General features: G+C 43.5%; 13 protein-coding genes across 13 annotated transcripts; 7 read left to right on the forward strand and 6 right to left on the reverse strand.

Annotated features, from left to right (window-relative positions):
• Positions 1-771: 771 nt before the first annotated feature.
• SNZ1 (LALA0S02e03004g1_1) lies at positions 772-1,659 on the forward strand (the record flags this gene model as incomplete). Its single annotated transcript, XM_022773669.1, has 1 exon — positions 772-1,659. One exon carries the CDS (start codon positions 772-774, stop codon positions 1,657-1,659), a length of 888 nt encoding a protein of 295 aa, XP_022627172.1.
• A 436-nt stretch (positions 1,660-2,095) lies between these two features.
• Positions 2,096-3,994, reverse strand: HAP4 (LALA0S02e03026g1_1; the record flags this gene model as incomplete). The annotated part of the gene is made up of 1 exon (XM_022773670.1): positions 2,096-3,994. One exon carries the CDS (start codon positions 3,992-3,994, stop codon positions 2,096-2,098), a length of 1,899 nt encoding a protein of 632 aa, XP_022627173.1.
• Positions 3,995-4,800: 806 nt separating this feature from the next.
• MTG1 (LALA0S02e03048g1_1) lies at positions 4,801-5,946 on the reverse strand (the record flags this gene model as incomplete). The annotated part of the gene is made up of 1 exon (XM_022773671.1): positions 4,801-5,946. The coding sequence occupies one exon, from the start codon at positions 5,944-5,946 to the stop codon at positions 4,801-4,803; it is 1,146 nt and encodes a 381-aa protein (XP_022627174.1).
• Positions 5,947-6,183: 237 nt separating this feature from the next.
• Positions 6,184-7,116, forward strand: KTI12 (LALA0S02e03070g1_1; the record flags this gene model as incomplete). Its single annotated transcript, XM_022773672.1, has 1 exon — positions 6,184-7,116. The coding sequence occupies one exon, from the start codon at positions 6,184-6,186 to the stop codon at positions 7,114-7,116; it is 933 nt and encodes a 310-aa protein (XP_022627175.1).
• A 54-nt stretch (positions 7,117-7,170) lies between these two features.
• Positions 7,171-8,961, reverse strand: ATP25 (LALA0S02e03092g1_1; the record flags this gene model as incomplete). Its single annotated transcript, XM_022773673.1, has 1 exon — positions 7,171-8,961. One exon carries the CDS (start codon positions 8,959-8,961, stop codon positions 7,171-7,173), a length of 1,791 nt encoding a protein of 596 aa, XP_022627176.1.
• Positions 8,962-9,683: 722 nt separating this feature from the next.
• On the reverse strand, positions 9,684-11,084 carry ABF1 (LALA0S02e03114g1_1; the record flags this gene model as incomplete). The annotated part of the gene is made up of 1 exon (XM_022773674.1): positions 9,684-11,084. The coding sequence occupies one exon, from the start codon at positions 11,082-11,084 to the stop codon at positions 9,684-9,686; it is 1,401 nt and encodes a 466-aa protein (XP_022627177.1).
• Positions 11,085-15,812: 4,728 nt separating this feature from the next.
• Positions 15,813-16,961, forward strand: RAD27 (LALA0S02e03136g1_1; the record flags this gene model as incomplete). The annotated part of the gene is made up of 1 exon (XM_022773675.1): positions 15,813-16,961. The coding sequence occupies one exon, from the start codon at positions 15,813-15,815 to the stop codon at positions 16,959-16,961; it is 1,149 nt and encodes a 382-aa protein (XP_022627178.1).
• A 215-nt stretch (positions 16,962-17,176) lies between these two features.
• Positions 17,177-18,322, forward strand: APN1 (LALA0S02e03158g1_1; the record flags this gene model as incomplete). The annotated part of the gene is made up of 1 exon (XM_022773677.1): positions 17,177-18,322. One exon carries the CDS (start codon positions 17,177-17,179, stop codon positions 18,320-18,322), a length of 1,146 nt encoding a protein of 381 aa, XP_022627179.1.
• Positions 18,323-18,592: 270 nt separating this feature from the next.
• PRR1 (LALA0S02e03180g1_1) lies at positions 18,593-20,179 on the forward strand (the record flags this gene model as incomplete). The annotated part of the gene is made up of 1 exon (XM_022773678.1): positions 18,593-20,179. The coding sequence occupies one exon, from the start codon at positions 18,593-18,595 to the stop codon at positions 20,177-20,179; it is 1,587 nt and encodes a 528-aa protein (XP_022627180.1).
• A 304-nt stretch (positions 20,180-20,483) lies between these two features.
• On the forward strand, positions 20,484-21,374 carry LALA0_S02e03202g (LALA0S02e03202g1_1; the record flags this gene model as incomplete). Its single annotated transcript, XM_022773679.1, has 1 exon — positions 20,484-21,374. One exon carries the CDS (start codon positions 20,484-20,486, stop codon positions 21,372-21,374), a length of 891 nt encoding a protein of 296 aa, XP_022627181.1.
• Positions 21,375-21,514: 140 nt separating this feature from the next.
• On the reverse strand, positions 21,515-22,078 carry SBA1 (LALA0S02e03224g1_1; the record flags this gene model as incomplete). Its single annotated transcript, XM_022773680.1, has 1 exon — positions 21,515-22,078. The coding sequence occupies one exon, from the start codon at positions 22,076-22,078 to the stop codon at positions 21,515-21,517; it is 564 nt and encodes a 187-aa protein (XP_022627182.1).
• A 922-nt stretch (positions 22,079-23,000) lies between these two features.
• On the forward strand, positions 23,001-24,521 carry SSH4 (LALA0S02e03246g1_1; the record flags this gene model as incomplete). The annotated part of the gene is made up of 1 exon (XM_022773681.1): positions 23,001-24,521. One exon carries the CDS (start codon positions 23,001-23,003, stop codon positions 24,519-24,521), a length of 1,521 nt encoding a protein of 506 aa, XP_022627183.1.
• A 183-nt stretch (positions 24,522-24,704) lies between these two features.
• On the reverse strand, positions 24,705-25,103 carry SRP21 (LALA0S02e03268g1_1; the record flags this gene model as incomplete). The annotated part of the gene is made up of 1 exon (XM_022773682.1): positions 24,705-25,103. One exon carries the CDS (start codon positions 25,101-25,103, stop codon positions 24,705-24,707), a length of 399 nt encoding a protein of 132 aa, XP_022627184.1.
• Positions 25,104-26,857: the final 1,754 nt, after the last annotated feature.

Genomic DNA, 26,857 nt, shown 5'->3' on the forward strand with positions numbered 1-26,857 from the left:
TTCAACGAAAACACGGATGCCTTTTTCAACCTTTCATACGCCCAAAACCTCCACCAAGAATTTATTATTGGGATTTTTTTTTTCCGCTGGCCTTATACCAATCTGTCGGGAAATCAAAAGAGCCTAAAGTGGCAGGGCGGATCTCGCTTCCTTTTTTCGTTCTTTCTCTCCTTTATCTTCACAAGTTTTCTAGCGCTCGTTTTCCCGGCACAATCGGGCTTTTATCCCTTCAGGGCAGGTCGCTGGAGTCTGATGCGATACGAGACCAGCTGAATCGTCTTATGACTCACCCATCCCGGTCTGAGAGCGACAGATGGAGCTTGACTCCCTTTCTATGCAATGAAATTTTGCAAGTCTAGAAAGGGCAGCTGTTAGGAGCAGTGCCAGAAATTTAAAGCGGCACCAGGTTGAGTACACGCTAAAGAGTGCAGCCCAGAGCGAGTCTTAAATGCGCATATCAGTCAACCTTACGGCACAACGCAGCAATGAGAAAAAAAAAAAGGATGTGGGTTAACCAACCGAACAAGTGCTAAAATGCGAAGTGACGAAGGCCGTAATCTCAGTTTTGACTGATGGCGATTGTGACGATGACTCTGTATATGGAAAGTTGGCGGCTTTAGACATGTTAATTTTCTGCGGGCTATAAGAAGGTTGTGATCGGTATGTCCAAGTGGGAGGAAAAATGTGAAGGTGGAAGAATCCGTTAATATTATATATATCCCTTTGCATATTTCGGTCGAGCTACGATTACTATACGCTCACACACTAAATATGTCAGAATTCAAAGTCAAAGCGGGCTTGGCCCAAATGCTAAAGGGCGGTGTGATCATGGATGTGGTCACTGCTGAACAGGCTGTCGTTGCGGAAAGAGCCGGTGCCTGTGCTGTGATGGCTTTGGAAAGAATTCCAGCCGACATGCGCAAATCTGGCCAGGTGTGTCGTATGTCAGATCCCAAAATGATCCGTGAGATCATGGCTGCTGTTTCGATCCCGGTGATGGCTAAAGTAAGAATTGGCCACAAAGTCGAGGCCCAGATCTTGGAAGCGCTCGAAGTGGACTACATCGACGAAAGTGAGGTGTTGACTCCTGCAGACAAGGTCAACCACATTGCCAAAAACGATTTCAAAGTGCCATTTGTATGCGGAGCCAAGGACCTAGGTGAAGCCCTAAGGCGTGTTAGTGAAGGTGCTGCCATGATCAGAACCAAGGGTGAAGCCGGGACCGGTGACGTCTCTGAAGCTGTCAAGCATATTACTCAAATTCGTGGCGAGATCGCCGATGTCATCGAAACCGTCAAGACCGATGAGGAATTCGAAGCCAAGGCAAAGGAGCTGCGTGTTCCTGTCGCTTTGCTAAAGGAAGTCGTTCAATTGGGCAAGCTGCCAGTGGTCAACTTCGCCGCTGGCGGTGTCGCAACCCCAGCTGATGCAGCTCTACTAATGCAGTTGGGTTGCGACGGTGTGTTTGTTGGCTCTGGTATTTTCAAATCGTCCAGCCCAGAAAAGCTTGCCAAAGCCATTGTCCAGGCCACCACTCATTACGAAGACCCCAAGAAGCTTTTGGAGTTTTCCACCGATTTGGGTGACTTGATGCCAGGAACCAGCATCGATAGCATTAACAGAACCAACGGTACCCGTCTTTCTGAGAGAGGATGGTAATTACTGCAAACATACGTATATCAAGAAACCACAACATGTTAGTAGTTGAAAGATGTTTCCACCCTCAAGATCGATATCTTTTGTATCTCTCTTCTAGCAAATCTAGCAACAACAAAGTCAGTACAAGCCACTATTACTCATGGATAGCTATGTATATGTGGAAACTCAATTGTCTACCGTTCAGACACATCTATTATACGTATCAAATGTCCTTGGTAGACAACAAAGCTTCCCGTCTTGCAAGCTGCTGAAAAAAAACCCCCCCAAAAAAAAAACCAATTACAAATAGTGTGTGTCATTCGGCGAATTAGTATCATAGTTCGTAAGTGGGACAAGCTGTATATCTCGGTAATCTTGTCCGCAATCATAAATAGTTTCGTAACGTCATCATTTTAATCATCATGTAAAACATGTCTTGCTGCAATTCTTTGCATCATCAGGCAAAATCAAATATGTTCATTCGAGAGAAATCGTCGTCTTCGTCGTCCTCTCGCTTTATTTCAGGAGCATCTGCTTCACCCATTAACTCTTCAAGTGACGGTGGCATGCGGAACTCTGCCTTGAGTAGCTCCGGCTCAGGGCTGAAATTCTGGAACACATTCATGTCTGACTCTTCCAATTCTTCTCCCTTCATGAGCCATCTAGGAACTGTGTTCGTTACTGCAGTATTGGCCGTTGTATTGTTGTCAAACCTTGAGCTATGATTTTCGAGAAAATTCAAAATACTCACATTCTCATTTCCAAAATCATGTTCAAGTCGAAAATCCATATCTTCTTCCTTTATAGAATCCAAATGAAAATCTCCGGGTTGATTCGATGCCGAGGGAGAAACGCTTGAAGCGCTGGGTAGACTGGGTGCAATCCTGTTTTCAAACAGTTGGCGATGTTTGCTGTAAAATTCGTGGTGCTCGAAATCGTCAACAAATTTCATGCTATCAAGAGAATGAGTTTGCAGCTTGGTGGGCATCAAACTAGAAGGGCTGTTGCTGCCGTTTGGATGCGGGGAATAGCTTGAAGTCGAGTTCGTGTTCTGAAGTGACTGCAAGTGATGGTGGTAAGGCTGTGAACTCGCAAGGCTACTGTTGGTGACCGTTCTCTGCAATTCTGCGGAGAACAAGGAGCTAGGTGTAGAAGAAGAGAATCCTGGGTCCTCGTCGTCCGTTAGATTTGTTCTCGAACTGTATTGAGAAGAAAATGACATAGTAGGTTTCATGTGAGCTGCCGATAGAACTGCGTGTGACGCGTCATCACCGTCTTCGTCGTCATCCTCAAACTTCAGAAAATTCTCAGTATTGTCAAGAAACTCTTTCTGTTCCGTGGAATCCAAAAAGGTTCGTTTCTTGGTAGAGCCCAAATGTAAAGTTGCAGGTGCAATAGCGGCAGAAAAATCGTTACGAGTGGAAATTTTCTGTTTGAGATGTTGCAAATGACCAACCAAATGACCCATTTCCTGTTTGAGTTTGAAATTTTCCAACTTCAAGTGTTGAATTTCCTTTTTCAACGCAGTCTTGGTGAGTTTTTTGACAATTTGAGTTCCAGCGACAGGCAACGATTGTTGAGGACGGTTACTTGTTGTGGTAGTCATCGTAGTCGTTGTAGTCGTTGTAGTAGTGGTCGTTGTCGTAATCGGAGACGCAGGGGACGAAGATTGAAGGGCCAATGTTGGTCCTTGATGCTGCTGTTTTGGAACCAGAGGAATAGACCTGATTGGAGCAATTAAAGGTTCCATTGGTGTCGACACGATGGGGGTTTGTTTTGTCTCTGAGACTTTAGACGTCAAATGCGGGGTGTTTTCAGTGACTGAAACTGCTTCATCAACGATCGTACTCGAAATTGCGTTAACAGGAGGAATCGTCGGCTGGGAGGATAATGGCGAGACTGAACGTGGTATTGATGCAGGTGCAGGTAGTGATGATGGTGGCGAAGTCGATGACGACGACGACGACGACGACAACAACGGCATAGGTTCCGTTTTCACCTGTGGTTTCGGATCAATTCTGGCTTCAGTTTCTGTATCAATCTTGGGCTCAAATTTCACCTTTTCATCGGACTTCAAATCCTCACAACCATTGCGAGCCAAAGGTTGACGAGCCACAACTGGTTTTTCAGTTCCACTGTTTTGTTGAGTTGGTGGACTTGATTTGGGCGCCCGTTGTAGAGCACTCAAACAGGGCTTACGGCCCGGTTTGGGCCTGGGAGGCAGTACCCATTGTCGTGAAGTGCGAATCACAAGACCATGACTCACAGGTTTCCGTGTATCGCGTGAAGCGTTCGATTTGGGGTTTGGGGCGATCGAAACGTTGCTAGGTTGAATTGGCATGTTTTTGAGCGCCATTCCAAAGAAAAAAAAGAGGCCCGTATTTCGTTAAAGCGTGTGTGTGAACGCCGGTACGGCAATAAATAAAAAACTCTGGGGCCCGTAGGCGAGCAGCGGTGGCAACAATGGCGGCACAAAAACGGTTTAGAGCTTGGAAAGAGCTCTTTTGGAGTTCCAAGTATCGAAAAACCGCACTTTTCGGCTCAATTTTAACGCTACAAACTCGCTGGAAAAGGTGATGAGCAGTGGATCCCGTCTGTCTGGAAGCTTGTTGCAATGTTTGGTGGGTATGATCCCTGCGTTTGCAACCGTGATTCCTATCTCAAACACCTCTGATTGAAGATCGAACTTGTTGTTTCTTTCAAAGTTCAAGCTTTTTGAAAATGGTTTGTTCGGTTAGGAAAAGAGTGAGAGAAGAGGTAATAAATGCGTTGTTATCGAGTTTAATTTTTTTGGTGGGAGAATATTTCGTCTGGGATGATGTGGGTGAGATCATCGCTATATACGGATATGGGGATTACGTTCAGAATGACCACTGGGTGCACGTGCTCATTGGGGTACTGATAATTGCTGACGTAATATTCTTGTGGAGTTGATATTGAATTCGACACCCAGACACCTTTCGGAAACTATTTGATTTTTGACTCGGGTTTCTGGTATGTGCGCTTATGTAATCTAGCATATGCATTCATGCGTAGTGTGCATGAATGGTGCATGGTCGCATCAGCACCTTACACAAATATTTGGCTAATAGTCAAAAGCAGTAGAAAGATTAATGTCTGCCAACTAGTACATGCAATATTATATCCACTGTCACCCCATTCTCACAAATCAAACAATTGATTACTATTCTTAGCTCTCAATGCCTGTTTGGAAGTTTTCTGACCCGGTTTAGGTGCCACATGCAACCAGGGCCCCAATTGCTTCAATTCACGCTCCACCAGGTTTCGATACGAAAAACTTTGGTCGTCCAATAACGTTTCCACGTCAAAGGAAGTTTTTTGCTTTGTTTCACGACTTCCTTGACGCCATTTGTCGATCCAATGGATGGCTGCGCCGTTATCGTCCTTGATACCAGTCGCTTTGCGAACTCCACTCAAAATTTTGTAAACGTTATTTGTGGGCACACCCTTGGTATAATGTGTGTAAGCATCCGTGTCCTGCAAGTTCATCACGTAAAGCAAATAATCGGCCTGAATAATTGGATCCACCAACGTGCCCTTGACACATCCACATTGGCTAAGACTTAACATTTTTTCCCGCGTCGTGACACGGCCCGGTAACGATACCCCAGGTGTGTCATACAAATAGATACCGCCCCTATGGTCTGCAATGCGAATGCATTCGCTGGTCGCCCTGGTAACGCCAGCTTGTCCACCCGTTTTCGCCACTTTGCGTCTCCTATGCGATACCGAACCGTGGATGCTTTCGCTCAAGTTTCTCGTCTTGGAAGATCCCACAAACCTCAGTGTATTGACCAGCGTGGATTTTCCCACGTTCGGCATTCCGGCAACCAAGATTCGATACCCTAGGGGCAAACCTTCATTTCCAGCCACATCCCCCAAACTTTGTTTTACAATTTCGTCATATTTCCATTCCAAAATCCGTATCAAGTTCCGCACTTCTTTGGTCGATCTACAATCAAGTGTCATGAACTCATCTCCCATTCGTGAATGCCATAGCTTCAATTTATCAATTGTTTCTTTAGGACAAAGGTCAGATTTGGTGTAAAGAACCAGCCTCTGCGAGTTCTCCCCTCGTTTGTTCACCATCAGATCGTCAAAAATAACGTTTCTCGTGCTTATAGGCGCTCTACTGTCTCGAAGTTCCAATAAAAGATTCAGTTGTGGTAGCAATTGTTTAAATCGTTGAATAGCGCGCATTTGGTGGCCTTTAAAGTCCGTTAGAGGTAGCCTATAATCCGGGAAAGCATATCGTGGTACGAAATTAGAGTAGCAACGTCTAAACATTGTTCAAATGGGGCTACAGAAGGTCTTTTTGCTGTATCTTGGAAGACAGGTTCTTTTGGCGGTTACCATTCTCGTTTTCAATTTCAATAAATATCAAAATTCAATATCACATCGTACGTGTGTGACGCTGTCGATGAAAATTAAACAAACTGTGATGAGAAGAGATGAGATGAGATGAGCTTCAATCATAGGTTTGAACAGATTCAATATATACGGTAGCTGGTGCTATTCTCCAAAATGCCTTTGGTACTTCTAAGTGGCTATCCATCTTGTGGCAAAAGCTCAAAAACCCAGGAGTTGTGTGCGCTTCTGGAAAACAAAATTAAGCAAGAACCGGAGTTGGACAAGTATTCTTTGGTATGTCACTCTGATGAGAGCTTGGGTATCAAACACACGGATTATGTCACATCACAAGACGAGAAAAAACTAAGGTCTAAAATTATCTCAGCGGTGAAGCGGGATTTGTCGCGACAAAAAATAGTAATTGTGGATTCTTTGAACTATATCAAAGGCCTCAGATATCAGCTGCATTGTGAGACGAAAAATTTGATGACAACGTATTGTCTCGTGCATGTTATGTGTCCCAGTGCAAAACTGCTGGAGTGGAACAAATCGACCGTAGACGGTCGGATTCCATGGGATAACGAACTGCTTAATCAATTGATACAACGGTATGAGGAACCGAATCCGCAAACCAGATGGGATTCACCCTTGATCTCCGTACTGGCCGATGAGGATACCATGGAATCCCTTGCAGATCCAATTTTCAAAGCTCTTTTCCCACAGCTATACAAAAAGAACAACGACAGAGAAACCGAAAAACTTTTGAATTCTTTGAAACCCAATAATGCTACCATTTTGAAACCGGCCACGCAAAGTAACTCCCTACAAGTTTTGGATGCTGAGACTACTGTAATTGTGAAAAAATTTCTGGCCGCATTGCAATCAAACGTCGTTTCTGGGGCCAAGCGGATCATTATTTCAGATGTGCAAGACATCAATGACGACCGTTGCCTTTTCGTCGAAGTGCCCTCTCAAGGTGTCACCGTGGCCCAGCTACAGCGTATACGGCGTCAATTTGTAGCCATGAACCGCTTGAGAAGTCTCGAGCAGGAAAGAATCGCTCCTCTTTTCGTTGAATATTTAAATAAGAACTTGAGATCAGAATAAATTAATTTAATAGAATTGCGACACTCTATTGATGGTATAAGACGTGCCGACAAGTCAATCTTGTGTTAGAAATGCTCTCAAGTCACTATATGCGATGTTTTTTGGATCTACAGTATCGAAAAGATACTCAAGAGCTCTCCCTAGTTCTGGACCCACTATAACGTCGTTACGCTTTATCCACAATAAATGTCCCTCATTGAGTACATTCCTAATGAATTTGGTATCGCGAGAGTCCGCAATCATATTGACGAAAAAGGACCAAGGTCTATAGTCGCTAGCATTTCGTAGTTTTATCCCATTTTCCCAAAATTTGAGTGCTTTCATGTATTCTTGTCTCTGAGCCAAAGATTGTAAAATGGTCTCAATTACGGGAATCGGAATGTGTGAAGAATATTCTGCACAGATGAAATCGATCATCCCGTTTAGCGACTCCAATGATGCGTACGGCCCATTCATGGTCTTGAGCAGCAAGCAAATCACTTCAGGGTCAAGTAGAAGTTCAGGTTCAATGCCTTTGAAGAGTTGTAAAGCTTGAATCACCACTCTATTCACCGTTGTAAGCTCTTGCCCTTCCTGAAGGTTTGCGTAAGCTGTTTGCAAAAACTCTAATAGATCTGTCTTTGTTAATAGATTTCCACTAGCCAACTTGAATTGTAGAAAGTTGGTAAAGAATTCTTCCAAAGTGAGACGGCTACCTTCGCAGCTGTTGAGTAATTTCAAAAAATGTAACCTGAGATGCCAGTATTCTGTATCAAGCCCAAATTCGGGACTCCACACTCCGTTAAAAAAGTTCAGCCAATCTTGAACTTGAACGGTAGTGTTTATCGGTATTAACTTTAAAGCTTCTAAGCTGGTCTTTAGCGTTGACAATGCCCCATCCGCTGCTGCCAAACGGTTTGCGGCCTTGAAATCTTGTTGTAGTAATCGATCGACAAGTAATCGTTTTTCTGGTATAGTTGAATATAGTCTTTTCTGGTTGCGAGCTGCAAGTCGCTTTAGACCAGCCAAAACATTGTCGTCATCTTCCCCAACAGAAATATCGGAGTCTATTTGCTGGCGTCTGAAAAGATGCTTGTCTTCTGGTGGGGCATAAAGCTCCTCCAAATTCAGTTGTTGTCGCCTTGTCTCTGACATGATATTGAGAAAAATGTTATTGACTCGACAATCGATTAAGTACCATGAATCTGCTTGTGTAGCGCTTCTAGTGACCGCAGGGCGAGAGCCCTGTGATTTACTCAAGTTGGTGTGTCTGGCCAGTCTTCGCTGACGTCTGCGAAGCTCGTTAGCGCTTACGTTCCCTTCAACATGTGGTTGCACTTTGAATTTTTGTTTTAGCAAAGTGTTGACCTCTACAAAACTCTTATAACAGTGTTTACCGGACTTGGCTGAGGCCAAGACAATGAAGTCGCTAAACTTGGCAACTGCGGTAGTCTGACCATCTTTCAAGTCTTTGGTCTCAAATATGAGTATATCGGTAAGTCCCAGTTCATCTCTGAGAAATGTGGCTAGTATTTGCAACGATTCAGGCGCATCCTCGGGGAGTTCTATTTTTTGCTGAGGAAAACTATTATCTTGAAGCTGTTCTCTTCCAACATTCATATACCAAGGCTGCGTTGTCGAGCTAGTACTGTTATCTTGAGTTTCTGGATTTTGCACATCATTGGTTGAGTGAAGCTTAGTCTTTTGCGTAAAGTCCTCAGAATAAGTGCATTTTAAAAGCGGGAAAAAAAGCTGTTGTCTATAAAAAGCCGGTCTAGAAGCAAAAGCTATCAAAGCGGTACCAAGACGGTTTCTAAGCATTGTTTTAACGGTTTTGACTGTTGTGGGATTAGGCTCATCTCTCATAAAATAACGACGATTTATTCACTAAAGGTATGCGATGGTCCGTGTTACATGATCCGACACACTACTTCTCATAGACAACAGCATTTGAGTAGTTCTTCGATCCTTCGACAAGATGGCAATTGATCGCTATGATCGCAGTAGAAGAGCTGTATTCGGTGAGCTCTTAGCGCATCGAATGAGGCTGGAAGAGGTCGGATTTTCCGAACAAAAAAAATGAGAAAAATCAAGGTTTTGAGCATATCATGGAATCCGCAACTTTTGAAACGGTCGGTGGGTATATTCTTGCTTTGAATGCTGGACAGTGGGACTTTTTACTGTTGGGGAGACTATGATTAGAGGTGAGTGTCTGATGACATATCAGCCAAAAGTGATATAAAATGTGGAGAAGACTATAATTCACCAGCGATTCAAGATAGCAGATTCTACATTTGATTAGACTAGACCTCATTCGTGTTGTCCTTCAACGTTTAAGGTTTTCTTTTCTTGGCTTACCAATTTTTTGAACCACGCTGACACTGTCGGTTGCATACTGATTCTTTCGTTTTACTTCCCATTGAAACCTAAAAGACACAGTTCATAAGATATTTAAGCGGATATATAAAAAAAAAAATAAGATTACAATTGAGAGTTATTTGGGGAGACCAGCACTAATTTGACGGATTGCCACAATCTCGAAAATATTCCCCGAACACTTTGAGATTGTTACCATCTTCAAGCCCCAATTACTGACCTCTCAACTCAGGTTGGATGTTTTCATCGTTTTCATCACGTAGCTCTGGATGATGGTGTTGATGATGTTGGTTTTCGTGGTGTTGCTGTTGTTGTTGTTGTTCCACTTCTTTCAAGTGTGAACTCAACAGACGCAATTGTTCGGCCACATCTTGAGGCAATTTGTTATCCTCAGAATCGTTAACATCTTCCAATTGAGCAAGACCAGGATCGTTAACCAAAGACGAACGGGTCCCCATTTTCACCGCCGTAGACAGCTTGTTAGAACGGGACCGTTTACGAGATTCTAGATCATCTTCATGGTCTGGTACGGAACCATGGGTGGCATATGACCGTTTCTTGTCAACCTCGGGGGATCCCAAGTGTTGCTGGTGTGGCAGCTGTTGTTGTTGTTGTTGGTGCTGTTGGTGTTGTTGTTGTTGTTGGTGATGGTGGTGATGATGATGGTTAAGGTTACGTTGCTGGTCGTGTTGTTGAGGCGTTTGAGACCCGGATCCAGACCCATTTGCGTTAATAGCGGCAGCGGCAGCAGCGGCAGCGCTCATGGCGCTGGCGGGGACTCCATAAGTACCGTTTTTCTTTTTCTTCAGCACAAAACGGGCTTTGTAAGTGGTAATACGACGTGCAATGTGGGAAAGCAATTTCTTGTCCAAATCATGGTCTGAAAGACCGTAACGTTCTTTCAAAATGTCAAGAATTCCACTTTCTTCCACGTATTGAGATACCCGGAACTTGGCCACGGTATTATCGTCATCATTACACAAGGATTCCAGGATAGAATCGAATTTGAGATCGTTTTGTAAAATCCGAGGCACTTTTGTGAGTACGAATTTGGACAATGACAAATTGGATTCTAATGGATGGTTATGGTAAGGATCAATCTTAGTCACGGTGAAAGGGCCACGTACGGACCCCAGTTGATGAGCGTCGAGACCTGAAACGTCCGTGACGGCATCTTCGTCGTCGTGGTCTTGGTGATGGCTGTGATGATGACCATTTCCACGACCCGGTTTGGTGTCTGTGACCGCTGCGACGGCCGCTGCGATAGCAGCGCTGACGTCGTCGCGGTGCGCACCGCCGTCCACGTTGTTAGCACCGCTTTCTTCGTCGTCCTCGTCGTCTTCGTCCCTGGGAGACTCGAACGGGCCGTCTTTGTTCTGGCCCGAATAGCTCAACAGCACTTTGAAGGGACACGATTTCAAATGGCAAGCAAACGTGAAGTGTTTGTTGCGATGCGAGTTTTTCAAGATAATAGGACACCGGGCTTGAAATTCGTAATCGTTAACCACATCGTACCACGTCTCTAACGTGGCAAATTGTCTGCGCGAATTGACATCTGGTCCAGTTGCCAGTTCTTTGTTGATGATTGGATGTTTATATTCGTACAATGACATTGGTGAGTAGTGATGGATATTTTAAACGCGTTTCGTTGGACGTGCCGTAGATTTTAGTTCAAAAGGATCTTTCGCACGAAAACTTGTTTATGGATGTGATGATGTTCTTTTGTTTGTTGTGTGTGATGATAAAAAGTTTTTGGAAATTTTCTTCGTGAAATTTGAGAAGATAGGGATGGGGAGGGTAACGCTCGAAGCACAATTGACAATTGAGAGCGTCAGCGATCAATTGTGAATGACAGTGATGGCTAGAAGTATAGTTGAACAATCGGAAGCGAAAGCGATCGATTGTGAATAATGGCGAATACTGGAAGCACAATTGAACAATTGAGAGCGTCAGCAATCAATTGTGAATAGTGGTTTGACTATTAGCATTTCTGAAGAATTGAGAGCGTCAGCGATCAATTGTGAATGACAGTGATGGCTAGAAGTATGATTGAACAATCGGGAGCGAAAGTGAACGATTGTGAATAATAGCGAATACTGGAAGCACAATTGTGAATGACAGTGATGGCTAGGAGCATTTTTGAACAATTGAGAGCGTCAGCGATCAATTGTGAGTGATAGTGATGACTATTAGCATGGCTGAACAATTGAGAGCGTCAGCGATCAGTTGTGAATTGAAGTGTATTTTCCAAGCACACTTATGAATGATAGTGATGACTATTAGCATGGCTGAACATTTGAGAGCTTCAGCGATCAGTTGTGAATTGAAGTGTATTTTCCAAGCACACTTATGAATGATAGTGATGGCCTTCAGCATTGATAAACAATCAAAAGCTGTTATTACGGTTGAACAATTGAGAGCGACAATGGTCAATTGTGGGTAAAATGGCTATTAGCATTTCTGAACAATAAAGCATTAATTTTGGATCGTATTGATGACCATTGGCACATCTGAACAATAAAGCATCAATTTTGGACCGTAGTGATGACCATTGGCACATCTAAACAATTGGTAGCGACAGTGATAGTCTCTGACCAATACCGCTGTTACCGTAGTAGTAATAGTTGGTGGTATAATTGAACAAATAAAGTCATCAGTGATCGGTTGTAAATGGTAGTGGATTTTCAAGGGTAATTCTGGCCAGCGATCGATTGTGAATGGTAATAATTCCATTAGAATAGTCGAAAAGTGATCGCTGTCGCTCACAGTTTGAATAGTAGCGATAGTTAAGAATGGTAATGATATCCCTTAGAACAATTGAATTGACAACTATTAGTAGAGTTTCACAATTTAGAGTGGAGGCGATTTATCGTAAAAAAATGGCCATAACCACCGCACATCAAATGAATGCTTCAGCGATCAATTTTGAGTAATAATAATGACAATCAGTAGAGTTTAACAATTAAGAATATGTGTGATAAATTGTGAAGCGTGGAGATGGCCAACTGATCGTCAGCGATTAGTTTCAAATCGTAAAGACGCCCAGTAGTCTACCCGTGTGAGCACTTTAAGAACGACAATCGAGACGTTGGCGTTTATTTGTGGCTAATGGTATTAGCATCCCTTAAGTATTGAGATCAAAGAGCTTCAGTGATCAATTTTGAATAGTTATGATGGCTCTTCTAATAGACAGCTTCTAATAGTATTCAAAATTTTGCTCAAAACCAAGAGTAGGAGATCTTGTGGTTGACCAAAACAAATGCTAACCGCCGAGGCTGCTCTTAAATTTATACATCACTGTGTACGCGATACGTGGTAATCAGCATACCTGAACAAGTGAGTGCATCAGCGATCTGTCAATAGTAGTGATAAATATTAGTATAAGTGATCAAAGACCACTAGTATGAAAGCTGTTGGAACTGTTATACTATATGGGTATTGAGGCTTGACTACGTCAGCAGTGTCTGAGTTATTGATCTGCTTAGTTTGCTCGGTCATAATTTGTTCTCTGTTGAATAGTAATGGTCTATAGGATCTATTTATCTCTCCGTGGTGTTTTAGTATAAGCGGAATGATCTTATGGAGTGTATAAGACGTCCCTTCTTATACAAATTCCTGGAAATGTTCCGTCGTCAACGGATAAAAAAATCTTCAAGCATTCCGGGTGCAATTGGTGGAAATGGTCTGATCCGGGAGCTATACGAGCGCTGTAAGTGGTGCCACTTGATCCGATTGACCTCGTTCTTGTTAGATCGATGGTTGTTCTAGGTTCTTGTTATTTGTGACGCAGTCGTCGTGTCACGTGTTTGTGATCAAATTTTGTCACATTTCTGACGCTAGACAGACAGAGGTTCTCACACTCTCTGGTTACGCAATTGACACTATCCCATATAGTCCATCAATCCCAACAATGGGATATTGCCAATTGAGTAATCAAAAAATGATATATTAGTCTAAAATGACATTTCAACTGCTAAGGTGAAATTTACCAACGGTAAAGATATGAAGCAACCATACGTCAACGGTATGCAGAAATTGCAAGCAATCTAGGACTTTTATTGAGCAATCTTTACAAATGGCTGAGTTCCAGAACGTTGTCGATTGTTTGCTATTGTTGCTTCAAGAATCGTTTAAATATCCGTGCTTTGGTCAAACAGAATGCACCAAACTTATAACCAAAAGAACCTTAGAGAGATAAGTAAAATCCATAACCATAACCATTCACTTAGAGCAAGTCATGGCTGAACAAACGAAGCAGTTTAATAACTCGAACACTGCCGACGTAGTTGACCCTCAATAAAAGCATCATCGATCAGTTATGAATAAAGCTCGTGACTGATAGCATAGTTTAAGTATTAACGGTGTCAGTGATAAATTGTGACTAAAATGGACATTGGCATTCTTGAACAACTCAGCGTCAGTGATTAACTGTGAATAGCGTCAAAATTAGCATACCTGAGCAACTGAGTGCATCGACGATCAATTGTGAATGATAAAGATGGCTCTTAGCATTTCTGGTATGGCTGATAGCGTAGTTCAATTGACAGTCTTAGCGATCAGTTGTTAAATTTTTAAGCACTATAATAATCATGTCAAAGCCTCAGCGGTCAATTTTTCACGTATTCTCCCGACCATCACTATGATACTATTTGAGTCAATTTTCACTGCACTTTACCACTTCGAGTTTTATAGAACAGCTTCGTGCTAACAGATGAAGCATTATCGTTCACTTGGCTACAAGCTTCCCATCTTGGAATAGCGCGTGGTGAAAAACCATAGTTATAAGAAAACTCTGTTCTGAGTCTTTGTGCAGTGTTTCGTATTCCAATTCTTGGTAGTTCACTCTCTTGTTTTTTGAATTGTGGTGATGACTATTCGCATGGTTGAACAATTAATTACTATTAGTAAACTTGAAAACTCGGGAGCGGAAGCGATTGTGGTTTTTGCTCGGCATATCCGACCAATCGAGAGGGTCAGCGGTAGATGGCGAATACTAGAGACTATTCTAAGCACAATTGAACAATCGAGAACGTCAGTGATCAGTTGTGAACGATTGTGATAGCTACAGGGACAGTCGAGCATCTAAAAGTTTTTATACTTGTGTTGATAATGTGTCTCTAGAGTGTCATTTCACAGTCAACGTCACATATCTTTGGTAATTCTATCGATCATTGTAAGGTGTAAACTGTTGCTTTTACTGAAGGTAGAGTTTTTCAAGTAACCCGACAGCAAATGAATACTAGAAGCAATTCAATCGATTGTAAGTAGTGCCCTTCGGTGCAATCCACATCATTCCTGTTAGATCACTTGTTCTAGATTTTTTGAACATCTCGTTGATTCTAACGCTGTCGACGTGTCACGTGTATGTCATCTGACGCTAAAAAGACAGAGGTTTCGACAAAAACACTGAGTGGCGCCTGGTGAGATTGAAAATTTGCTGTGAACCCATAATTGCACGCATGTTCAATTTCAAAGTCTTTAGTCAATGTTACTTATTCGATTCTTTCTCGGAAAACTACAATAGCCATCGCTATGACCAGTGACGCTCTAAATTGTGAGTTGGAACGCAAATTGGGACTTTCAGAGTAGCTTAGTGCTCAAAAGCGAACCGCTATCAAAGAAAGTATCCCTTGATCATTTTGTAGCTTCTGAGGCAGTGCAAACTGGAGATGTCACATTTATCAAGGTTGTCATCTGTCACAGATCACGTGCCCAAAATCAAAAATCTAAAGTCCATGTTACTACGATTTCGAGTTCTATGGTACATGATCTTGGCTCACTTGAATGAATCCATTGATTACATGTACTTATCGTTTATCTTTCTACCAATAATTCGTCATTCAAGACGCACAAAACCCTAGAATTTCGCCAAATGGCTCGCCTGGCAATTTTAACCATATTCCTCATAAAGACCACATTTCTTTGAAAATATTCTGTAAATCAACGTTCCAATTGAAGTACAAGTTTTGTGCTTCTTTCCAAAGTCAGACATACTGTATTTTTTTAACAATGTTCCTCAATGTCACTTTCTGCCACTCAAATGTAAAGTACACCACAGACCTGACTATTAGGGCTAAAATCTCGAAGTAAACCGAAGAAACCCACCTTGGATAACGAAAAAACGGACTCCAGAAAACAATCAACACTAGAATTGCATTCACTACGTATCTTACATTAGCTTTATTCTTACAAAACCGATCACACGTGACCAGCATTTTCACTTTCACACACCGTTTTACGCGTTTTTTTGACCTTGAAAAACCAATTACGCGATGAGATGTGCCTGCCTCATCGCCCTTTGAAAACGTACCAACTCAACCAACAAGAACAGTGCTTGAAAGATGGGTATCAAAGGTCTCAACGCTATCATATCCGAGCATGTTCCCTCAGCTGTTCGCAAGCTCGAAATCAAGACTTTTTTCGGTCGTAAAGTAGCTATTGATGCGTCGATGTCGCTTTACCAGTTTTTGATTGCTGTGAGACAACAAGATGGAGTTCAATTGGCTAGTGAATCGGGCGAAACCACATCCCACTTGATGGGCATTTTCTATAGGACTTTGAGAATGATTGATAACGGTATAAAACCTTGCTACGTTTTTGATGGGAAACCACCTATCTTAAAATCGCACGAATTGGACAAAAGAAGTGCCAGAAGAGCTACCACGGAGGAGAAACTTAAGGAAGCAGTAGAAGAGGCTGAGAAACAGAAACAAGAGCGTAGATTGGTGAAAGTAACGCCAGAACACAACGAAGAAGCCAAAAAATTACTGCGATTGATGGGTTTACCTTATGTAAATGCACCTTGCGAAGCAGAAGCGCAATGTGCGGAATTGGCCAAAGCGGGGAAAGTATATGCAGCTGCCAGTGAGGATATGGACACGCTGTGCTATCGTTCTCCATTTTTGCTGCGTCATTTGACGTTCTCAGAGGCGAAAAAGGAACCCATTCACGAGATCAATGTAGAAATTTTGTTGGAGGGACTTGATCTGACCATCGAACAGTTCATCGACCTGGGAATCATGCTTGGATGTGACTACTGCGAGAGCATTCGCGGTGTGGGCCCTGTGACCGCTCTCAAATTGATCAAAGAACACAAGACGTTGGAAAACATTGTTACTTATATCGAATCCGGAGAAGCCAATAACAAGTGGAAGGTACCCGAAAACTGGCCCTTCCGCGAAGCACGCGAGCTGTTTTTGAATCCGGATGTTGTCAAAGGCTCAGATGTGGATTTAAAATGGGTAGAGCCCCAGGAGGAAGCTTTGATCGAGTTTATGTGCAAAGAAAAGGGTTTCAATGAGGAACGTATTCGTTCTGGTATCAAACGCCTGCAAAAGGGACTTAAGACCGGTGTCCAGGGCAGACTTGATGGATTTTTCAAAGTCAAACCCAAGACCAAAGAACAATTGGTTGCAGCCAATGCCAAGGCCAAGACTGCCAATACCAAGACCAAGGGCAAGATTATGAAGCCTGGAAGACCCAAGAAATAGGCCCCTTTAGCATATACGAACTAAGAAAAATAGGAGCGACGACGATCGAAACCGTTATAACAACCGCCATCAAAAATTGGTGATTTTTATTTGGAAAAGTACTGTCCTTTTTTAACAACCGTTGGAAAACTTTGAAATTTGGATGAACATTCTTAAAAGTGAACCTTGTATAATGAAAAGAAAAACACCAATAATCTGAGTGGTGTATTCTCGAGATGTCTCAATTCGCTAGATGCACGACCTCTAAGTACAAGTTTGGTGCTCATATATCCACTGCTGGTGGAATCTCTAATAGTGTTACCAACGCATTCAATATCGGTTGCAATGCATTTGCGATGTTCTTGAAATCACCTCGCCGATGGATCTCTCCTGATTACAGCCCCGAAGAGATCGAAAAGTTCAAGAAGAATTGCCAAGAGCTCGGATATAACCCATTGGTTGACATCTTACCGCATGGTCAATATTTTATCAACCTCGCTAACCCAGAGTTGGAAAAGGCGGAGAAAAGTTACGAGAGTTTTTTGGACGATTTACAAAGGTGCGAACAATTGGGGATCGGGCTGTACAATTTCCACCCAGGCTCATCGTTGAAAGCTGATCACGAAAAACAATTGCACCAACTGGCTGGGTACATTAACAAAGCCCACAAAGCGACCAGCTTTGTCAAAGTCGTTTTGGAGAACATGGCAGGCACAGGGTCACTGGTAGGTAGCGACTTGGGAGATCTGCGCAAAGTGATCGATCTGGTCGACGATAAGTCCAGAATTGGTGTTTGCGTCGACACATGTCATACGTTTGCCGCAGGGTACGATATCAGCACAGAGAGTGCGTTTGATGCCTTCTGGGCCGATTTCGACAAGACAGTAGGGTTCAAGTACCTTTCTGCGATTCATTTGAACGATTCCAAGGCGCCTCTTGCGGCGAATCGCGATCTCCACGAAAAATTGGGAGAGGGTTTTCTGGGTCTTACAGTGTTCAAACTCGTGGCCAAGGCAGAATTCCTACAGGGAATTCCAGTGGTTCTGGAAACACCACAACCTACGAATGAGGGCTACGGCGAAGAAATCAAGCTTCTGGAATGGCTTGAAAATTACGATTCCACCAAGGACAAGCAGGAATTCGACGAAAAGACCGAATCCTTACAAACAACGGGGGCCAAGTCGCGTACCGAACAACTGGCAAAGTTTGATAAGAAAACTGCCAAACAGACCGCTACGAAGACTCCTAAAAAGACCACTAAGAAGGTCACTAAAACAACTACTGCCAAGAGAACAAGAAAAGCCGACAATACCGATGTTAAGACTGAAACTAAGAGACCCAAGCAAGAAGAAGACCACTCGCAGGACACTGATGATCAGTAAAGAGAGAGAGAGAGAGTACTTCTAAAGCATCTTCGTGAAGAACGATATCCCCATACTCTCGTGAGTACATTATCATGACGAGTACATACGTTTGAAGTGACGATATGCCAAAGGGATCTCCCTCTTAGATAATAAATTAAAGCCGTTTTGAAGAAGGGCAAACATCTCGATTGTTTTCAACATCAACAACGCACAAGATCGCACAAAAACCTAACGTATTCGTCCACTTATCTTAGTGGAAACAACACTGTTATCTTGTGAAAAAGGGTGATGGGTCATCAAGCTGCTGAGATGTATCGTTGCCCGGTCCAAGCGCCGAAATTGGAGCAAAATGAGTTCTCCGCCGTTGAGAGCGAACATGACGATCAAAACGAGACCTGGACTACCCACACGCCTCCAAAACTGTCTACACAGCAGTTTTGCAGTGTCGGCGACATGAGCATGCTTCCGACGCCCCTGGTGTACACGCCAATGTCGCCCCACAGGTCTGTGAAATCACCCGTGGATTTGAGATTTGCAAGCACAACATCGCCACCTAGTGCTCGTTCCAAGAAGAACTACGGCTCTCTTAACTCACCCGTTGCCGAAAGTTTCAATCGTTCGCATGTGCTGGAGGATAAACACCGAATTTTGTCCGAATACGCCCCACACAGCGCTGTCGCCGCTGCAACCGCAAACACGCTATCCCAGCGTATCACGTCACTCTCAGGGGTGGATCGCAACCTGGAAACAGTAGAAGAGACTCGCGTTGCGACTACGAACCTAAGCCATACACCAGAGTCGCTAAGTCCGCTGACCGATGAACTTCTCACCACATGGCTCATTAAAGAACCTTCCCAGCCTCTCCGTTTGCAAAAGATTCGTCAAATCGGCGTTGGAAATTTCAGCGACGTGTATTTGTACGAGTCTCCAGAGTTTGATAACAACGAACTTGACGTGGGCGCAAAGTTCGCTGTTAAGCATGTAAAATATCCAGACGCACTGGTTCTCTCGTCATCGCCGAAATCCCCACGATTTCGTGAATTATTGTCTCGAGTAGAAAGCTCGCTCATCCGTGAACTCGACGTTCTCTCCAGCATATCGCATCCATGCATCACCAATCTGATCGCGATCAATAACTTGGCTTTCATCTCCAGTAGCAGACCTCTCAGTAACGCAAATCCCACGGCCGGGGACAACCTCCCGCCGTGTGATATGGTTTTATCCTATTGTGCGGGTGGTGACCTGTTTGAAATGGCAAGCCAGAATGTGCTTCCCGATTGGCTTTTGCGCCGAATCTTCGCAGAGCTTACTCTCGCTGTAAAATATTTGCATGAAAACTTGATAGTACATCGCGATCTCAAGTTGGAAAACGTGTTGATAAAGTACCCGTTTGACACGCTGATAGAGTTACAAGGACGGGACGACCATGACGGCGCTGCAAGACTGGAGCGCCTTCATATTGTGGAATTGGCGGATTTTGGACTTTGCCGACGTATCGCGTCCGACGAGATGTGTACTACCAGATGCGGGTCTGAGGACTACGTTTCGCCCGAAATCCTGATGGGCGTACCCTACGACGGCCGTTTGAGCGATACGTGGGCCATGGGCGTTATTCTATATGCTTTGCTCGAGGGCCGGCTGCCATTTGATCCACTGCCCACAGCTGTTCCTGGTAAACGGCAAAGACGCAGTTCCACCGCCCATAGAATATCGCGGTACGAATGGCGCTGGATCAAAATGGCCGAATCACACTCACCGGCAAAACAGATAGTGGAGAATTGTGTCAATCGTAAAAACTCACGTTGGGATATTCAAAAAATTTTTGAAAGTGATTTTGTATCTAGCGAGCTTGCTTCAATCAAGCAGTTGAATTGACCGTTACCCGATGACTAGTTCATACGAACCAATACGCGCTATAGCATCGAGATGGCGTACTAATCGGGGAGGCCTTGGCTTTGGTATAACATCGCCCGATCCCGATTTCGTCACGTGCATCACGTGCATCGAAATTTGTCACGGGATCTAATTCCTGCCGGTATAATAATAATAATAGTAATGATACTCATTGAGATGGCACCCACCGATTAAAATCACCTTTTATCAAGAGAAGTTTGGCAAGGAACGTTCTGAAAGCTGACACAACTAGTTGACTGTATCATCACCAATTGATTATTAGAAAATGGCCATCGAAGAAACCGCTACGGAGGTGATTCTCACTCATCCAGAAAACAGCAGCACCTTTGTCAAGATTTTGAAATACGGTGCCACGGTGATTTCGTGGAATTTGAAGGGAAAGGAACAGCTATGGTTATCCAGTGCTGCTAAAATGGACGGTTCGAAGCCCGTACGTGGTGGTATCCCGCTTGTTTTCCCGGTTTTTGGTAAAAACCAGGACGACGAATTTTTGAGCAAATTGCCCCAGCACGGTTTGGCCAGAAACTCGACATGGGAATTTTTGGGCCAAGTGAGTGCAAATCCTCCTACCGTGCAATTTGGGCTGGGTCCCGAGTTTGCCAACCCGGAATTGACTAAATTGTGGCCATTGGACTATTCGTTGGTGCTGACCGTGGAGCTGGGCTCAGAGCACTTGAAAACACACATTGAGGTCAGTAACACTTCGAGCGAACAATTGCTGAAATTCAACTGGCTGTTCCACACCTACCTAAGGATTGACGATGTGGAGGACACCATGGTGTCGAATTTGAGCGGAACCACACTTTATGATCAAATGCTTCAAGACTCGTACTTGGACAGACAGCCCGTGGTGTCGTTCCACGAGGAACTCGACCGCATCTACAAACAGGTGGATAGCGACCGTTTGGTGCAGGTCATCGACAAGGGTAAGCCCGTGCACACTATTCGCAGGCACAACTTGCCCGATGCGGTGGTGTGGAACCCATGGATTGAAAAATCCAAGGGCATGGCCGATTTCGAGCCTAAAACCGGTTACAAAGAGATGGTTTGCGTCGAACCGGGTCATGTCCACGATTTCGTACAATTGCAGCCTGGCCAGACCTGGGAGGCGTACCAGCTTTTGTACAAGGACGAATTGAAGTACCAAGTAATTTGAAAAAGAAAAGAAGATGTGTCATATTGTGTGACAGAAGTTGTTTTTTCCACTTGATCTTTTTTTTTTTCGTTACTGTAGCGTTACGTTACGTATATACGGTGAATAAGTGTGCGAAACATTCGACCCTATAATTGATATATTCAACTAGCAGGAGCAGCACCTCCTCCCATGCCTCCTAGACCTTGAAGAGCCTCAAGACCCTCTAGACCTTGGGCTCCGCCGTTCTTGAGAAGCTCTTGGAATGCAGCGGCCTGAGCACCGTCCTGGCCACCGGGTAGACCTCCGTCGAATCCTAGGTCTTCATCCTTCTGGTCTTCCTGTTCGTCTTCGTCTACCCATTTGTTGAAATCGGTCTTGATGAAGTGGTATTTGAGTTTTTCCTTAGTCAAACGAGGCCAGTACTCCGCGTCCAAGTCCTTCTTGTACAATTTGAGGAAGTAGTCTCTGCCGTTGGCCACCCTGCTCTGTGATTTTTCCACATCAATTTCTTTGAAAAAATCGATATGTAGCTTGTACTTGTGCTCTTCTTCGTCGCCAACGTGTCCTGGGGAATGGGCGGTGAACTCGAGGTGCGTGGCCTTCAAGTCCAGTTTGGGCTGTTCACAATCAGGAATCATGATTGTGACCAGTAGAAAGTTGCGTTCTTGTTCAGTTTCGCTGGATCTTTGGGCCCATAGAACTTCTGGTGTGAGAGATTTAGACATGTTTGGAAAAATAGGGTACACTGGTATTGCTCGTGAAGAATCAATGGTTCTACAAACACTTGTCAACGACTGGTAAACGATCTAAAGGGACTAAGAGGATTCATGTACCAAGTATCAGGTTAGGTGGATACCTGTCCCTTATATAGGTATTAGAATATAACTTCGTACACAGTGATACCAGTATAGAAAGTTCCAGAAAGAAGCGCGAGATACTCAACTTGTTTCAATGGGACAAGATAATTGCGTTAGAGACCGGTAGTTGGCCAACAATTGGTTTAGCTTCAGTTGCCGTTGGGTACGGTAGTTTCTCTTCTGTTAGTGTGATAGACGAGGAAAAAATATATATATTTAATTTTTCCAGAAAATAAGATCCCGGACGAGAATCGAACGTGCGAACAAAACCTCAAGAAAAGATAATATAAGTTAATGGTAGAGCTCCGACGGTGAATGAAACAACTTCATATACAAATTCGCAAACTAGGGGTGCTTTGTGATGAACTGAAGAGAGTGCTTGTTATGTGGAGGTATGGATGTTAATTTTCCCGGTTTCAGACACAGGCTTCGTTTTCATCTACTCAACAAGAACATATTGTACATCACTAGATACGAAATATTGTGCTTTCTTTCCTACCACGGCGAATCCCTTGAGCGTACCGAAACCTGCATATAAAAATATGTTAAATAGCTACTAACCGATTCTATTTGATTTGTCCTGCTTCTTTGTTCGGGATTCTGTCTTCCGAACAAATATCATCATGAACGAGGTACAAATCATCATATATTACTACACACTAGATCAAATTCTTGAGTTTACCTACAACTCCGAACATCAAAACCACCAACATCACCGTTAAAATCCAATTCAATACGCCGCTTTTCGTACTTGCACAAGACAGATTCACCTCTCCACCTCATTAGGCGCATGTTCAATCGGTTTTCAAACGCGCAAAGCGACTTCAATCTCGTCCCGGTGGAGTCCGTGCTGGATCCACCCCCATCCGATTACCAAGATGGAGAAGCGATAAGTTTTGTGTTTCTAATTAGTTTATCGGTGACTTTTGCCGTTCTGATGGTCATGCTGATCATAGTGGCACTGTATGTGACGTTTTGCGCAGCAGATGAGTCCGAATTCGATGAAGAAGAGGCATCTGCGATGCCCAACATTTTCCGCAAAAAACGTAGTGGCGTATTATTAGACGGATCATTTCTCACACCTGGTCATTTCGACGATTCCCAAGCGTTGCTGGAACAAGAGGCGTTAGAGTTACCCCGATTGTCGAGGTTTGAGGTCGAGTTGTACCGTCGCTCTCAAGAACTTCAAAAAATGTGTCCCCCCAACATCAAAGAGTTTGGCACCTACATGGATGCTGTTGACAAGCAGATTATCAAGGATCGTGGAATCCAAAGCTATTATTTGCTTCCATCGATAAATGATAATGTGGATCAGTATGGGAATTTTTTGCCTAGTTTTATCGTGCAAGACAAGCTCGATATTCTGTTCACCAAACATAACAGAAGCGCTTCCACCATAATGAATTATCCGCTACCGCACAATAAAAAGGAAGCAGTGTATTTTGAGGTCAAAGTTTTCAAATTGCCACGTACACCAAACTCCATTTTCAGTTGTGGCCTTACGACATGTCCATACCCTTATTTCCGCATGCCCGGGATGGCCCAGTTTTCAATAGCATATGAATCCACCGGAAAACTGCGAATGAACAACCCCTTTTACGCGAACACCTTACTCCCCAAATTGCAAGAAGGCGATGTGATTGGTTTTGGTTACCGCTACAGAAGCGGCGCCATTTTCATTACACATAACGGCAAAAAACTTATGGATCTAGCTCACAATGTGGGTATAGATTTGTTTGTAGGGATAGGTGCCATGAATGCGGCATACACCCGAAGTTACAGTCGTGAAGGATTGCTGGAAGACTGTGACAACGTATCGCTACGGGAAAGAATTTTGGCAAGCGATTTGGACATGAAGGCACCACGGGTGATCAATGAGCAATTGGAGACCGTGCACGATCCTTCAGAATCCGATCTGGCATCGGACGAAATCGAATTGCATGTCAATTTGGGCCAACTTGGCTTTGTATACGTGGAGGCCAACGTGAAAAAATATGCATTTGGAAGCGTCTTTGGAGATATAGGCGTACCTCCAGCCTACAATGGCGCAGAGACGAAAAATGATGTAGTGTTGCAAAAGGGCGAAGAGCTTCCACCGAAGTATCCCAGCGAAGAGTTGGTACCCATCACCAGCGGTTCGATCACATTGCAGGAGGGCGAACCCAGCTCACTGGACCCTGCAGAATACGAGCAGGACTCGTCTAGTTTCGATCGGATTCACAATGGGAGCCTGGAGCCAAAACCCAAGAATACCAAGAAACGTGGTCGCAAGAAGCGTGGGAAACGCAATGCCAGACGAACCAACCGGTGAATTTGAAAAAAAATGAGAGATCAAAAAACACAGGCGGGAGCGGTTTGGAGAAGAGGATAATATGCGGCCATGTAGCTAGGGAAAGTCAGGTCTGAATTTTTTGATCTGGAGGCGTTTGAAATTTATATTTTGTATTTAAGGTGGGTACTTGTTTTTGGAAAAGAAAGTGTGATGTCCCTCACTTTAACGTTTCTTGCCCTTCTTCTTCTTTTTTCCTACTGTTTTCGGCTGAGGAGTCTCTTCCACAGCCTCAGGAATGTCCACGTTTGTCATTAGCGTCACCATCCCACCTGCGTCAGTTGGACCTCTAGCGTCCAATTTTTTACGCTGACGGGCTACTTTACTGGGTGATTGGATCGATACACCGCGTGGTCCTAATGCACTAAGCAATCTCGAAACATCTTTAGATTTTGAAGTAGAAAACTTATAACGGGCTAGCAATTGTGCATTAGTAGTGCGAAATGTCACTTTTCCTGCTTTGGCTCCACTCTGGTATCGTATGCTTACCACCGTTGATGATGGGTTTGCCTCTAAAAGTGCGATGGAACTGGTGATGAACCCGTCTAAGCGAGTTGAAGACATCTCAACGGTCTTCTTCGAGGGTTATTTGATTTCTGGAAGTTTTCTTGAACTTTTGTCAAGTTCGACTACATCGATTTTTATTGAATATATTAAAGTAGCATATCTACTATGTAGAAATCCGAATCTTAACAATTGGCAATGCTGTAATCCATGAATAGACCTCAAAGAATCTTGAAAGTAACCGGTAAACTGTGTGTTTGAAAAAGGCCACAATTTTGGGATGACAACGCTGGTTTCCTGACCAAAATCGGCTTGCAGAATTGGTTTTGATGATGTCACTAGGAAAACCAATGTTTCTTCGAAACATAACCGAGAAGGCATTCGTGGGTGAACTGGAGGGGTATATAAGCTTGAACTTGTTTGATATTAGAAAATGTGGTCAGAACTTACATTTTTGCCATCTTTTTGTCTTGTTTTGGCTGCTACCGTAGGTACATTGTGTTAATGACGAAGAGGTCATGAAACCATGCCTTCATTGGATGCAATTTGTCTTGGAAACTGGAAACTGAAACGAATGTGTGTTGGTGACTGCAGCACAGCGACAAATCAGACAACTCCAAAGATTCGTTATAACCACGGTCTTCAAGATACTCACCTTGATTTTCAGAGCTTTATTTGAAAGTCTGACGATAGAGAGCTCATTGATGAAAACAATTTCTTCTCGATTCACAGCGACACCCGCTTTCTACGAAATGAACGTGTCTTACCGTATGGCTGCAAAGGAAGGAATGTCACAACTTACCAACATTCGAAAGCTGAAAGAGAGCAACAAACACACATTTGAAGCATAGTCACAACTCTGCGGATGGCTATCAATCGTCCACAACATTCCGTTCTCTCATCGTCCTGTCATTATCTCATCGCTGAACAAACACGTTTATGTCACTATTTTCAATAATGTCACATTTACACGTCTCAACAACGGCTAAATTAAAAGAACTCCGAGATCTTTAAAACAAAACTCACGTCCATGCACTCGGAAGATGGCGGCGAACAGTTGAACAACTCCGCTGAATAAAAAAATGCCGTTGAAATTCATTTCACTTCGAAGGTAGGGGATTTAACTGCTAATTTTGACAAATTTGTTCCGCTGACAACGCTGTTTGTGCCAAGAAACGGAGTTTCTGACGTGCTTTACAATTGCACTTGTAGGCTTGTTACAAAAGTCCGGGATGGCAAGTGTTATAATCCAAGTGAAGCAATCGCTGTTCAGGTGGAGTTTGGCTGCAAATATCAAGACAATCAGGAACATAAGCGAGAATGCACACATTAATCAACCCGGGGAGAAAGTGAATGACGTGGAATAGAGCATGTTTGGGTGTCATTACCAGAACTATCTTTTCTCATCGAAATGCTCGATTCTACTATCGCGGTTTTCAACAAGCCGGGGCTTTCCACAAAATGGGAAGCTTTCGTATTGAGGCGACTGATATATTACACAAAACTCGAATTTACTCCAAAGGGCGAAAGCGAAAAGCGAACAATGAGCTGTGATTAATGCCCTTACCGATAAGGGCGTATCAGTTTTGCGAATCCCACAAAAATTGAAAAATCACCGCTGAGCCTGATATTTGATGATGACGCTGGCAAAGAAATCAATTTTCAGAGCAGCAGACCATTTGCATACTGTATTCCCACCTTCTCAAAAACATCTATGAACCTTGTTACACCTTGCTAGCTGCAATTTTTCCAGAATGATTGACGCTTTCTTTCAACACAATTTCGATTTCACTTTCAATTCTGCATCTTCATGA

Source organism: Lachancea lanzarotensis, scaffold LALA0S02, assembly GCF_000938715.1.
Source record: "Lachancea lanzarotensis genome assembly LALA0, scaffold LALA0S02, whole genome shotgun sequence".
NCBI lineage: Eukaryota > Fungi > Ascomycota > Saccharomycetes > Saccharomycetales > Saccharomycetaceae > Lachancea > Lachancea lanzarotensis.